The sequence below is a fragment of the Typopeltis vanoorti genome, chromosome 12 (genome assembly GCF_054136105.1).
Source record: "Typopeltis vanoorti isolate ZY-2024b chromosome 12, IOZ_Tvanoo_1.0, whole genome shotgun sequence".
NCBI classification, from domain to species: Eukaryota; Metazoa; Arthropoda; class Arachnida; order Uropygi; family Thelyphonidae; genus Typopeltis; species Typopeltis vanoorti.
The window spans coordinates 137,274,960-137,289,281 of NC_143560.1; the positions used below are offsets into that span (position 1 = coordinate 137,274,960).

At 42.7% G+C, this 14,322-nt stretch overlaps 1 protein-coding gene across 2 annotated transcripts in view; it reads right to left on the minus strand.

The window, feature by feature from the left end:
- LOC150101247 (E3 ubiquitin-protein ligase Rnf220-like) overlaps window positions 1-13,130 on the minus strand; it is a 119,991-nt gene extending 106,861 nt beyond the window's left edge. For both annotated transcript variants that reach the window (XM_090401901.1, XM_090401899.1), the window contains exon 1: window positions 12,552-13,130. In XM_090401901.1, coding sequence (XP_090258027.1) covers window positions 12,552-12,626 — 75 coding nt within the window. In that variant the 5' untranslated portion in view covers window positions 12,627-13,130. The remainder of the gene's footprint in view (window positions 1-12,551) is intronic.
- Between the last annotated feature and the right edge of the window lie 1,192 nt (window positions 13,131-14,322).

A 14,322-nucleotide genomic window follows, 5' to 3' on the forward strand; every position in this document is an offset into this window, starting at 1 on the left:
TAAACTGGTTTTCGAGGACACTTTCTTATGAGCAGAGCATTGCGTCCAACACAGAAATACTCCGCTGTGACACTGGCGCTGCAGTTGCGAATGTGATGTGAACTCGAGCAAGCCTTGCGGAAATATGCGGGGATGATTAACTTACTCTCCACATTGTACGAATCTCGAGTCAACTTTACCACTGCGATTTAATTCACGATGTGAGAATTTCTGCGGATCACTCGATGGATTGGGATATTAATCACTGCTTATCCAACACACACACACACACACACACACACACACACACACACACACACACCGCTTTCTTTGTTTTGTTAAAGGATATGAAAAGAAAAGTAAAAATGTATTTACTGATTTTTTTACTCCACATTTACTTGCATTTTATGATAAGGTAATGAGAGTTTTACAAAGGAAGAATCGTATATGCTTAGACTTTGCAAATGCGTTTGATAGATTACCACATGATAAGCTGATGTACAAGCTGCAGAGGATGGGAATAGATTATATATATTCAGAGATTGGCTCTCTGAACAATACCAGCAGGTCGTGTATGAGGAAGCAGTGACTCAAAAAAGAAGGGTACCAGTGGCGTACCCCAGGGTGCTTTCCTTGGACCCCTGCTGTTTAACTTGTTTGTACACGATATATCATGTGGACTGACTGGGGATCTCCAGTTGTTTGCTGATGATGCAAAGTTGGGATGTTGAATCCCTTCAGGAAGGTTTGAATAGACTTTTTACTTGGACAAAAGAATGGGCTGTAATTTTACTATCAATAAGTGCAAGGTCTTGCATTTTGAGTGCAGAAATATAAGACTGTGTGCTATATTGATGGTGCCGTACTACAGGAAGTGGATGAGAGTAGATTTGGGAACGATGGTGGACAGTAGGAGCCTCCGTAGCTCAGTCAGTATAGACGAAGCCCTTTGGTCGGAAATACCTGGGTTCGATTCCCACCAGTGACATGACATTTTCTGGTCTCTTTCGACTGAACGTGAGTTAGTCGGTCTCATACGGAGGTAGAGGGTTTTTTCTCCAGGAAACTCTCGTTTTCCGTCCCTCAGAACAGGCCAGTAGAACACGCGCAATTTACAGCCAAGAAGACTTGGAGGCATTGGGGTAATCGCCTTATCCTCGTATTACGGTTAGGAAATCCAAGGATACTTGGAAGGCTATGGGCATTCTTAAGTGCCTGTTAAAGCCACTGGTGGATGGACGGATCGTTCACAGTAGACTGAAGATTAGAGGGCATAATGCAAGTGGTGCAAAGACTGCACATCGGAGTGCTGCTATGATAAGAAGTACTGTATCATGTAGGGATAAGGAAGTGGTTGCGCCACTGTGTGAGGCACTGGATCACACTTGGACTATTCTGCTCAGATTTGGCTTTCAATATGATGTGGAGACATTGGAGTGGGTCCAGAGACGAGTGACTAAGACAATATCAGGAGTTTGGAATGCTGGCTATGGAGAGCGAGAGAGGTTGAAGAGATGTGGATTGCAGAGTTTAGTGGATAGGAGGAAAAGAGGTGATATGAGAGAGGCGTTTAGGTTAGTGGGGAGATTTTATCGGATAATCAAGAGGGGGATTATAAAAAAGAGTAGAAGGCGAGAGGGGAAGAACCAGAGGCCACCTCTGGAAGTTATGTAAGAATGTGGTGAAGAGGAGTGTGAGGAGTAGATTTTTTACACGGAGAGTGGGCAGTGAATGTAACGCATTACCAGAATGTGTTGTTAATGCAAAGGAGTGTTAAGGATTTAAGATTTGGTATCGAACATATGTTGTCAGTTGAATGAACCTCCACGATGAGTCTGTCGACTCCATGGAGGGTGTAATAATAATAATAATAATGCGATAATGTTTTTGGAATAAGAACATAATACCCAGTAAAGGATATAAAAAATAAATAAAACATATTGGATAATTTGAAGAAAAAATGTCTGTGGCAAATATAAACAGCTTTATATAGCAAATATCTTAAGAGCTGTAGTGGAAATGTAAACATTGTTAATTTAGTAAGCTCATTTGCATACTACGTGAACGTGTCGAAAATTACCGAATATATACATTTCTGAATGTACCGCATCTGTATGTCACACGTCGTCTTCTTCCTCTTGATAACGTTTTTATTCCGCTAGTGCAGGGTCCGCTATGATTGTGCGACTGTGGAAAATCCCAACCTGCTTGTCGCAGAGTTTGGTGTTAGCGGGGGGGTACAATTTTTTATGACTGTAGATGTCTGTGTTCACGGGACCGGTTTGCCTGTTCTGGAGTTCTGAAAACCCGAGTTTGCGGGCGAAAAAAAAACTCTCCTTATAAGGAACCTGCTAACTCACCTTTAGTCGAAAGAGACCAGATAGAGGTTCCTCCCGTCATGGATGAGAATCGAATCCAGGTCTCTCCGACAAAGGGCTTCGTCTATACTGATCTGTATGTCACACATCACTGTTAATAAAGGTGAAGGTATACGCCGTTCCACTACGTACCATCCCACACACACACACACACACACACACACGATCCAATTCTCACTCTAAATGTACATACGTTAATGGCGGCATATGCGTGACGAGCTTCACCTACCTAAACATAAAAATCGCGCTCCCTCTCAGTTAAGAACGCCTATTGGTCGTTGCATTTAAGGACTGATTACGTGACCATGTCTTTTCCCTTGTTATTACATTACTCTCGAGGAAGAGTTCCTCTCGCTGTGAAGTTCCGACACTGCAGTCTCAAACATCCTTGCTTTCTGGTGGCCAGCCTTCATTTTTTCATTCCATTCACTTATTCGTTTTCTTTTCGATTAAAATGCTTTTCTCTATCACTTTGGTTTCATTAATTTGGGATTACTTGCGTTTGTGCTCGTAAGTATACCTTCCCCGCGAGAGTAACTTCCTTATGCAAATAAAAATGATTTTTTTAAATTTAAAATTGATTTAGATATTTAAACGATTAAGCTCTTCTGTTGAATATAAACTTGATATTTAAAAAAAAAAAAAAAAAAAAGCTCACCAAATTCATTTCGATTCCGTCCATTCCTCGCTCCACTGGGTTATTTCACGCTGGAATGCGTTCATTTCTAATTCAGTTTTTAAATTTATTCCACCCGCATTCACAAAGAATTAAACTCAGGTGTATGAGGACGAAGTATTAGAGCTGTTGCACAAACTGAATAAGAATTCAGCAATGGGATATCAACACGTGTGCTAAAAGAGTGTTCAGCTGAACTGGCCATTCCTGTGACCAGGCTGTTTAATATCAGTCTCAAAACAGGAAAGATTCCCCGGAATGGAAGGAATGTATGGTAATTCCATTGCGCAAGGGTTGATCTTTGCCCCACCAATCGACCAATTAGTATCTGAGGAATGGTGGGGAAGATTTTGGAAAAATTGGTCAGGGCCCGCATTCATAAATGGGGGTTGATAGTGAATCTCTACTTTGCAATAAACAATGGGTTTACTAAGGGAAGGTCATGGATTAGCAGCTTGCTCACATTCTATAACAATGTTACCATTGAACTAGACAAGGGGAATGGATACACCATGATGCTTCTGGATTTTGCAGAGGCTTTTGACAGAATACAACATGGCAGACTGCTGCATAAATTGGAGAAAATGGGTTTGGGTATAGAATATTAGCGTGGATAAGAGGATAGCTGACTGACAGATATCAAAAGTGGTATACGGGGAATCTGAGTCTGCAAGATTTAAGGTAACAAGTGGTGTATCACAAGAATCAGTGTTTGGTCCACTCTTATTCAATCTGTACATTAATGATATTGTGAAGGATTTGACAAGCGACATACAATGATTTGCTGATAATGCAAACATAAGTAGGGTAATCAGGAATGCTGCTGATATGCAGTCTTTGCAGAATGATTTGAAATGGCTGGAACTGTGGGCATCGGAAAATGGTTGTCATTTCAATGTCATTAAATGTAAAGTCATTCACTTCGGTGTGATTAGATATCCAATGTCGTATTATATTGGTGGGATTAGGTTAGAAGAAACTGATGAGGCTAGGGATCTTGGATTGTTAGTAGATAGGAACTTGAAATGCATGGGGTCATGTAACAAAGACTGCAAACGCAACTCAAAAGATAATTGCAATGCTGAAACGAACGTTCACATGTAAAGATAAGGATGTTGTTTTGCATCTTTTCAAGGCATTGATAAGACCTCACTTGGGCTATTGTGCACAGGTCTGGTCTCCTGGTTTCCGTTGTGATTCTGATATATTGGAGAGAGTACAAAGGAGAGTTAAAAATTATATCAGGATTGTGGAGTACTGATTATGAAGACAGATTGAGAATTTGCAGACACTAGCAAACAGGAGAAAGATGGGGTGATATGACTGAGACTTACAAACTTCTGAAAGGGTCATGCGGGATTCAATTGATGGAATTTTTCAATTAAAGGAAGGTGGGGAAAGGACGAGAGGGCATCCTTGGAAGCTGAGAATGAAGACTGTTAAAAAGGGGGTGAGGGCTAGATTTTTCTTTCAGAGGGTGGTGCGTGATTGGAATGGATTGCCATTGGATGTTGTGAGTGCAGGAGTGTGAATAAATTCAAGAATAAGTATGATAGCTGCCAGTGCGCGTATTATGTGGCCTCCCTGGAGGTATCTCTTAATAATAATAATAAGCAAAATGGTATTTACAAAAAAATCCTTTGAGATTCTTAATCGATTGGAATAAGCTTCCGTAGCTCAGTCGGTAAAGACCTGTTCGAATTCCATCTGGGACTCGAAGAACTAACAGAGGGAGGTAGCATATTTATATTCCGCTCACGAAGCTTCAATTTTTGATCTCGCAAAACACGCAATTAACAGCCTTAATAATGCAGTTACCTTAACTGCTCGACCAAACAACTCAAATGATTTGAATACGAACAGTGGAAAGAAGATCTCGATGGCTTCTTCTTCTTTACAAATAGTATCCTTTCTTCGAGAACATTTAATGTTCCATAAGAGAGTCGCCTTCCCTCCCGTAGGAATTCGCTACTCCAACAGAGACTTCAGTGCGTTTGAAATGAAATGTACAACGAGTCTCATCAACCATGGAGCCAAGTGTCATGGTGGTGGCTTCCGGAGAGGAAACTCAAAGTCCAGCTGGCGAACATACATTAGGTATTGTCGAACTGTGTCCATTTCAGGCGTCCATTTGATAGGACGAAGAATATCCCAAACAGTTCGCTGCTTTTCGATCCAGTGCTCCAGATCGAGATCTGTAAAACCTGAGAGGCTGACGAATTTGTTCTTTCTGTTTAGTCTCCCGAGCGCCGCATACGATGCTCTGAAATGCTAACCGCGAGCACAACCAATGAGAGTCAGTCGCAGCCAATCAAATAGTCCACGGTCGTTTTTTTTTTTTTTTTTTAATCTTCTTAATAATACATGTTTTCGATATGATATAACTTGCAGAAATGAATCTCCTGAGAAACTTAAGGCTTTCGCCTGGCTTTTTAATGCCTTTGATAAGCTGGATGGTAGCCGCTCTGAAGGAGATACAAATCGAAGCATCTCCATGCGTAGTTGTGCTTCACTCATTTTGAGGAGCGGAGATGGCTTACTCTGTATTTAATGTAATTTAATATACAAAATGTGTTTAATAAAGAAATAGATCGAATGCATTGCGTTTCAAATGTTTACCTCGGGATGATTATCATATGTAAACATCCAGAAATATTCACAATTTCGCAATATTCGTCTGCCAAGATGCCGCCAGTAAATGGGGAAATAAATCTAAACACTCACCACATCAGTCGACACGTTTTTAGTGCGAAGGCAAAGATTTCTCTGAGAAATACTTTTGTTTATATTTAGTTTATCCATTAAATGTAGAGACACTGTGAAATGCCCCGAAGAAATTTTCAGATTTGCAGATTTTCGTGTCTGTCTTGTCTTCTTCAAGTTCTCATCTCTCTCTCTCTCTGGGTTCAAGTCCTTCGTTGTGAAAGGAAGTCTCTTTATATGTGGTGGGTGGTGTCATTCGGTAATGAACTCTTGGAAACATCCCCGAAATACCGCTGTCCTTCGCAGTCAAAGAAGTCCCAAATCAAAGACCCAAATCCCAACTCTTGTTCGATCGCTTTCTAAACGAAGTAATCTGAATGAGGGGTGAGTTCGCGTCCTCCATTTGTTGTAGCTGCTTTGCATTTCGCAGGTCAGCGAGGTTCGGCGTGTTGGGTCAACGCAAAGAAGAAATAATGATAAAAATAAAAAAGTACATTTCGAAACAAAGCATTTCCCATTGGAAGAGCGACTCGCCGTTGTGTGACGGAGAGCGGATCTGCGTTGAATTGTTTAAATGACTTTGCTGAAAGCGTTTGTTTCGTTGACTTTTTAGAAGAGCGAGCGCAAGTGGACTTCGAATGAATTAAATGCACTTCATTTCGCGCGAGCGAGCTCTGCCTTTATAATGACATCTTGGGGCTCATTGTGATGCAAAACATCCGAAGATAGATCACATGCGTCGGCGGACTCCGCACAAAAGGTGGCCTTTTTCGAAGGTGCGACATTCAGAGAATGGGAGCGGCGCTTCCCTCCGGGACCGAACTCGCCACTCGAGATGAGATAACAGTGCTGTGACGGATTAGTTGATGAGCGGCACCGACACCAAAGTTTGGGAGGTGAGGCGTCCTGTGGTCGTAAGCCAACCAGATTTGTATGCTTCAAGTTTGTTGCGTGCTCGCCGAGTTCCGGCCGCGACAACTTCGTAAGATGAATGCGACTGTTCTCGATTCAGATCCTCTCTCACGTCCGGGAATAAGTGGTATCGTCACACGCACGTGGTTCGAGTTGCGCTAAACACGTTCCCACCTCAGAAACTCTGAAGCGTTTTATCTCCTCTGTAAGGCACTAAAACACTACACTTCATGGGGGAGGGGGGAGGGGAAGCTGCTTGGTCAAAAATATGATTATTATACTGTTCAAGCCCTGCTCCTCATTGGCAGCTGTAAAGTCGCGGTACTTTTGAGAGTGTTCCCCCCATCCCTCTCTTCCAACAAGCACACACACACACACACCGTGATATTTCTTTGTGGTGCGTTCTTAAGAAATTCCTTCGTTTCGAATCCGTGATGAAGTTCACGTAGGTGGTTTCATTCGAGAATAAGCTAATCAGAGGTGAGACGATTTTTCACGTCTTTAAGAAAACCGTATAACGCGAGCACGCGTCAAGAACAGATAAAATACACTTACTACGAAAAAAAAAAAAAAAAATTCAAGAAAGGTCGAGCATTAATTCGCCTCCGATATGAGATTACGAGAGGATGAACCAAATGCGGAAAAAGGCAGAGATTTCAATCCCACAGATGGTGCCAATCACGGATTTGGGCTGGATCTGAGTGAACGAATAGCTTTCCTGTTCGTGAGAATGTCTACAGTGTTATGTGTGTGTGTGTGTGCGTGCGCGTGTTTGTAACTTCACAAACTTGTAAAAAACATTTTTTTAAATATGAAGTCTTCAAAGTGACTTTCGAAATGCTTGATGGAAATTATTATTATTAGGGATCTTTATGGAGGCCCAGGAATCATCGCGAGAGGCCATTCTACACCATCTCGATATGCCTCGTATCATACGAGGTCGAGCTGCCATACGAATCTTATGACAGCTCGACACGAATCGACTTTGCATTTTTTCTTTTTTTTCTTTTTTTTCTGTTGAACTCTTGTGTGTCCTCTGGTCGGTTTGCATATTTTTCCGGAGGTACAAAAATAAGGAGGCTCACTCACTTTCAGCTGAAAACCTTTTAAAGCATCCGTGAGTCCCGGACAGATTTGAACCCTGGTGTTTTCACTCAAAGGTCGGGATCGACGTTGCTTTTGTTTAAATCGGTTTCGTTTAGCAGAATTTAGATGTGTTTTTAGATCGAGGTTTGTTTTTAGATTTCACTTTCTTCAAGGGCTCATCGGCTCAACCAAATAATCGCGCATTAATGACAGTACAGCGTTGTGTTGCACGAGATTCGCCCAGCGCACGGGATCTTTCCCGAAAATCCCAGCATGTGCTATGCGAGGGATGATTTTCATCACCTTGCTGCGTGGATGCCGTAACGACACCGCGCACTTATTTCTAATTCGATAGCATCGATCGATCGGAACACCACACCGAATTAAAAACAAGACGGACGAAAGCAATACGGGGGGAAATGGGGGGGGCGGTTAGGACGCTGCCTTGAGTATCTCATTCGAATATTACAGTTAAAAAATTGAAGTTGTGATCGGCGAATAAATTTTATTCAACGGACTTAATGCAGTTCGACGCATTCAGTTTATTAAACGACGACTATTTTGTGCCGGCTTAATAATATTTCGCAATTGCTTCCGCTGTTAGTGACAGTGGCGATCCGTTTCGATTTCAATTCGATCACATCGCCAGACGATTTCGCTAATTTCTTGGAAGTATTGCGAAAGGGAAAACGCCCCGCGTGTTAAACACTTTGCGGGCCTGGCAGTGTTGTGTTTCGACATTGCAAACCCTTCTTGGACGTTTTTGTTACATTTTGTTAAAATAATCGCTGCGCCGTTCAGCTACAGAAATTGTTTCGGTCACAGACACACACACACACACACTTGTATAGTACGATGGGAAGACATCGAAACGAGTGCATTTGACAATAATCGCTTTGGTCTCCCAGAGACTGTTCCATATTTCTAATTATGGAACAGCGTCTGGGAGACACTGTTCATTGGTGCGTTTCGGTCCATTCTTTTGCTGTCAGCAGCCTCTCGACGCATTTTGGTAGCAGACTGTTTCGCTAATGCTCGAGTGACTAAGGTTAGTTTTTGTCTGTGTATTAAAGGATTATTTTGTGTGTGATTTCCACCCATGAAAGGTTGTAAACCTATAATACGCTGGCACTGCGGTAGGCAGGTGTATTTATTTACATTATTAAAGAGCGGCTTGAAAAAGCCACCTCCACTGAGCAGGGCAGTAGTCGCACAGCAGGCGATGGATTTCATCGCCCGCCTAAAGACATTCGCCAACATGCATGCCCATGGCTGGACTGGAATCCCCAAGTGTGTCGAGAGAGCACCAGGCCAACTCAGCCCACCAAGACTTCTCTATCGGTTTAAAAATTACGAGAGAAACAAGCGGCTCCTCTTCGTTACCTACGCAACCTTAAGATTTTTCACGTCCTATTTTCCCCACTACGCTTTGACCTGTTCCCCTAGAATATTGTACCCGTGATATTTTTCCACCCACTAAGAAATTCGCGTCTCACTGTCTCCTAAATACGAAATGGCTGTTTTCCAGGTGTCCGTCCGCCTGAATGTTACGGTGCGTGTTTCTTCTCTTCGCAGTCGACGGGTGAACGCGAATTTAGTGTTTCAACTAAATTAGTGTCAATAAAAGAATCTGAATGGAGGCGATATTATTATTATTATGTGACACCTCCAGGGAGTCTAAAGACTCGTCGAGGAAGAGTGTGCCAACAGCATCGAACGATTGAACTCTTCCAACTACTAACCGCGCTCAAACTTGCTTAAGTTTATGCGTGAGCCGTTAGTAGGCAGAGGCTCTACCAATCCACCGACATAGTGCAGAAAGGCTTCTTTGTCACGTACAATTCTTAAATGATTTTCCAAAATCCCTTTGACTGACAATTTCAACCAGCGACGTTTTGGTTCTAATTACAGCAAACTGCTTCATTTTAATTGGCCGGCTCTATATTTACGAAATATCTTATACGGGACCTTAGCACTATTTTATTCTAAGATATATTTGTATGCGTTTGCATTAGTTTATGCTTTAATTAATTTACATTCGTCCCAGTAAAGCGCATGATTCTGGTTTCCATTTACGTTCTGTTCTTCCTTCTGCAGTTTTCTTCTCAACTTCATTGAAATGCCTTCAGAAACGTTCTGAGGCAGCCTCCTTCCTAAACAAAGTCAATACTCAGAAATTAGAGCCAAGAATTACTTCGCTCTCAATTGGTTTGCATGAAACCATCACGAAGAGCGGTTAGAGGATGTTGGCTTTTGCTCTAAAACCGTTAATCTCTGGAGCGTAACCATGGAGTTTCTGCGGAGCGCGCCCACTCAAAAGGTGTAGGAGAGAACAAAAACACTACGATTCAGTCAGCCTGTTTCACTATGGTTACTCCGTGGCCTTTATAAATGGCAAGCAGGGAGTTCACGGGTTTGTAATGTTTAGAATTGATTTTAGGATTTACTTTAGGAAAGCTGAAAATAGAAATTCGTCTACTTTCTTCCCCGTTCAGTTCTCAGACCGTAACTGGAGCTGCACTTCATTTTGGAAATCCATCTTCTTCATTTGCGCATCATCATCATCGCAGCGAAAGAAAAGAAAAGAAAGACCACCGAAGTGTCAGCAGTGAATAAAATACTAACAAGAAGTATCAGCAGCGAGAAAGATAGAGAGAAAGCAAAAAAAGAATTAATTACTTATTTTCAGCCTTCTTAATGTAAATACGAAAAACATACCTTGGAACAGTTGGGAATGATCTCGGCAAATATCGGAGGTTATGTTTCGCTTTATTTCCGCTCGAGATCATCCCAAATGGTTTTGAACTTCGTTCAGCGCATTTCCATCAATATTGAGATGATTCTGCTTTATTTTTTATTTTAAATTCGACTTTCTTTAACGAACTAAAATTTAAGAAAAATGCGGTGTTTATTAAACTATGGTGATTTGTTAATGTGCAAAGAAAGAAGATGAAAGAAAAAAGAGGTTTTAAGAAATGATTTTCTTCTTAAGATAAAGCTGCGCTTTGTGATCACTGGAGCGAGTTTAAGAGGTTCTGTCGTGGAATGCACCGCTGTCCACATTTCTATGCAGAAGCACTTCCAGGATTCCTTGTGCAGTATTAGCTGTTGGCCCTTCATTCTTGCGAAATCACACGCGCACTGCCAAGAACGTGGGATGTTTGGATGCTGCTGAATCGCCATAAAAGAAGAAAAGTCTTCACTTCGCTGAGCTAAGGCTTTCAGTGTGAATAATATTCCGAGCGACAACTAAGAAACCCAGTGAAGTATCTTCAATAATTACTTGACTTTGATCACTTGACAGAGAGTAAGATTTAGCACTCCGCGTGCGACATCGGAGTGCCTTTCAGTTGGTTGATTGGGTTCCATGCCTTCGGCAGCTAAAGCTACGAGAAGAGTGCCTTACTTCTGCGTGTTCGCAGGTTCATTCGCGTCTCTAAACGAACATTTCGGCAGCGGCATGCGCCAATGAAATAAATGCGACTGCCCTGTTACATCAAAACGTTACTAAGCTCCACGAGACAGAGTTATTAAGGGATCGATTTCCCCACCCTTTTAATAAAATACTAACAAGATAGGGAGTTTGGCGCAGGAATTGTGAATGTCTAATACAAGTCCGGTACTGCACTCGTCAAGATGGGGAAACGACAACCACTGAAGAAGTTAAAGCCGAGAATTACATCGGTAGGAGAGTCGTGCTTACTTTGAAGTCAAAATCAGCCTCACAGTTCCACTCCCTCCCTCCCTCCCCCCATAGAAAGAAAACTCGAACCCTTCCACGTATTGCTTATCTCAGGCTTGTGTGCGTTGGTGATCTTAAGACCTTTCTAATGCTGAAGTATCCTTAAAGGTCATCCCAAACATTTCTAAATCTATTTCTGTGACTGATCGATGCAGTCTGACGAAGTGTTCGAGAATAGCGAAGCCAAGAATAAATAAAATAACAAAAAAAAAAAAAAAATGCAGAAAGGGTCATAGTTCTCCGACGCAGTGGCTGGCAGAGTGTGTGACTCTTCGCACGGGCTGTGGCCACCATAAATTTACAGACGGGTCAAGAAATTACACGAGAGAAATCAAAAACAACAATCCTTCTATAGGACTAAAAAATAAAAATAAAAATCCCGTGCAGCATTTCTGAGGTGTTTCAGGTGAATCGCTCCATAATACACAACATTTGTCGAAGCGACGATTAAAAATCTCTTTGCATCTAACCTCAGTTCGTAGACACACAAGGCCACTCACTGAAACGCAACTCGACACCGCTTTCAGACCTGCATGTTATTTCTGACCTCATCGAAGAAACAGCGCAGCAAAAGGAGCTCCCTCGTGGTGAAAACCACGCGACTCTCATTGCATGCGGATTGCTGTAGCCCTTGTCACTGAAAACAGTTTGCCTCATTTTAACCTCCATTAGAATGAGGTGAACTTTTCGGAACTAGTCAGGTAAATATTAAACAGCTTTTTTTTTTTTCAGGTCCTTCTTGAAAAGTTTTATTTTTAAATCTCTTGATGAATGAGAAAAATAACGTGAGTGCGGACGAGAAAGTTTAACCCTCCGAGCAGCAAACTTACGACCACAACGAAGCGAAGTGTGTTGAGCGGAAAAACTTCCAAACCAAATCGACTCTTATCGGAGGGGGGGGGGGGGGAGACTGAAGAAGAAGCTGCAAAATAACGTAATGTCCTTATTTGACAGCTTAAACGTCCGCTGTAAACGATTCTATTGAAGTCGCTGCTCGAGAGAGAAAGAGAGAGAGAGAGAGAGAGAGAGAGAGAGAGAGAGAAGAATAAATTAATAAATAAAATCGAGTACCCACCTGGAATCCTGGAAACTTGAAGGTGGATGGAATTAATCCCGTTCTGGGTCTGAACCTGTCGCTGTGGCTTGCCATTGCGGATCCGGGTTGGCGAGGGAATGTTGGCTTGTTCTCACGTGCTTGTGGCCGCCACAGTTCGTTTCATTTTCTTACAGTTCACCGAAGAAGGCAAAACTCCCATCCAGCGTGTGTGCTCGTGTACTAATATGAGCACTTCGCAGTCACCCTTGACGTGACACGCTCGGGGAGGTTGTTGCAGACGTACTTCCGATCAGTTAACGACTACCGCAAATGAAAGTTCTCTTCGCTGCTAATGTCCCGCGATAAACACCGACACATCGGCAGACCTCTCGTCGCTGCGCTCCCACGGCGACCCACCACACGGAAGGGGGATAAATTGTCGGAAGGGCTCGTCGACGAACGCGGGCGTTGTTTCTCTTGTTAAACTTCTTCGGTTTTTCTGCGGGTTCGCATGTGCGGTTCGTCTTATCACCGTGCGATCTCAGTGTGATGTCTCGTCAGCTGCACTCTCCGGACTGCGAAACGCCACAGTTCACCGAGTGGCTAGCGATAGGTGCTACTTCCACATCCGCAATCCCATTACGCTCGTCGATAAGTCCCTCTGTAGACTGCTTTAATCCGACTCGCCGGCTGAACGCCTATTGGACGCCGAATCCCGTATCCAACCGTCCTGTTGGGCAGGCGGCGGAAGAAGGGGGGGGGGGATAAAACGACTGAAGGGACGTTAGTGTGTGTGTCGGGAACTTGCGGGCGAGTGCTCTCACCCTAGTTGAAACCGAAGTGGTCTAAGGAGGGAGTTCAGGGCGGGGAGGTTTCTTAACCCCTTATCAGCAGGGAAAGAATAGAGGAAAGCCAGACGACAACGATTGTGCTACCTCACACATTCAGATCCCTCATCAAAAAAAAAAAAAAAGGAAAAAAAAACCCGCTGCGCGAAATACGAAAATGCCATTTAATGACCTGCACAGGGTGAGCGGACACTTCGTTTCTTTTTTCTTGAAATGTTTGTTTCGAGAATTTCTACTTTCGTGTGCATTTGAAACTGCGGAACGCCTATTGACAAGGGGCTGGAGGAACATGTTCCCTGATTGGCTCGGAGATGACAGTTCTTCGCGCATGCAGTTTGTAGTCATAAGCCGCTGAACCTTTTTGGGACTGCGACTCTTCCGATTGGTTGCAGCCATTCTACCTGACATCTGCTGGGCATCCGAAAGTTGTTAAGGCGAGGTTCTCACACTGTTCTTCCCCTCCTTCATTTTTCTCCTGACTCGTTTAATGTTAGTGAAGAGAGAGAGAGTGAGGTGAAGTGAACGAGCATTGAAGCGAAGTACAAGTTTCAAATCCTCACATGCAGGTACGCTGTACCAATAATGCAGCTAAAGCAGTTGGCGCCATCTCTCGTTACAACTGAAAACTATTATGCTTTTCGAAAATATCAATTGCAAATATAAATAATGAAATTCTTCTTCTTCTTCGCGTTATTCCCGCTTCCTATGCAGGGTCCGCGTGTAAATAATGAAATAATGAACGAAAAAGACTTTGCTTGGCTAAACAGAAAAGGCCGTTTGCTTTTGAAAGAAAAAATAAACAAACGAAATAAAATAAGCATGATAGAAACTAATGGAAAACAAATGATATTAACTTGTTTCTCAGTGGATTTCATAAATAAACTTCTCCAAGGAGCGCTCATCTAATAACTGCAGCTTACGCATCTTAGTGCGACGTGAATTCGACTTGAGCAGTCGTCGCT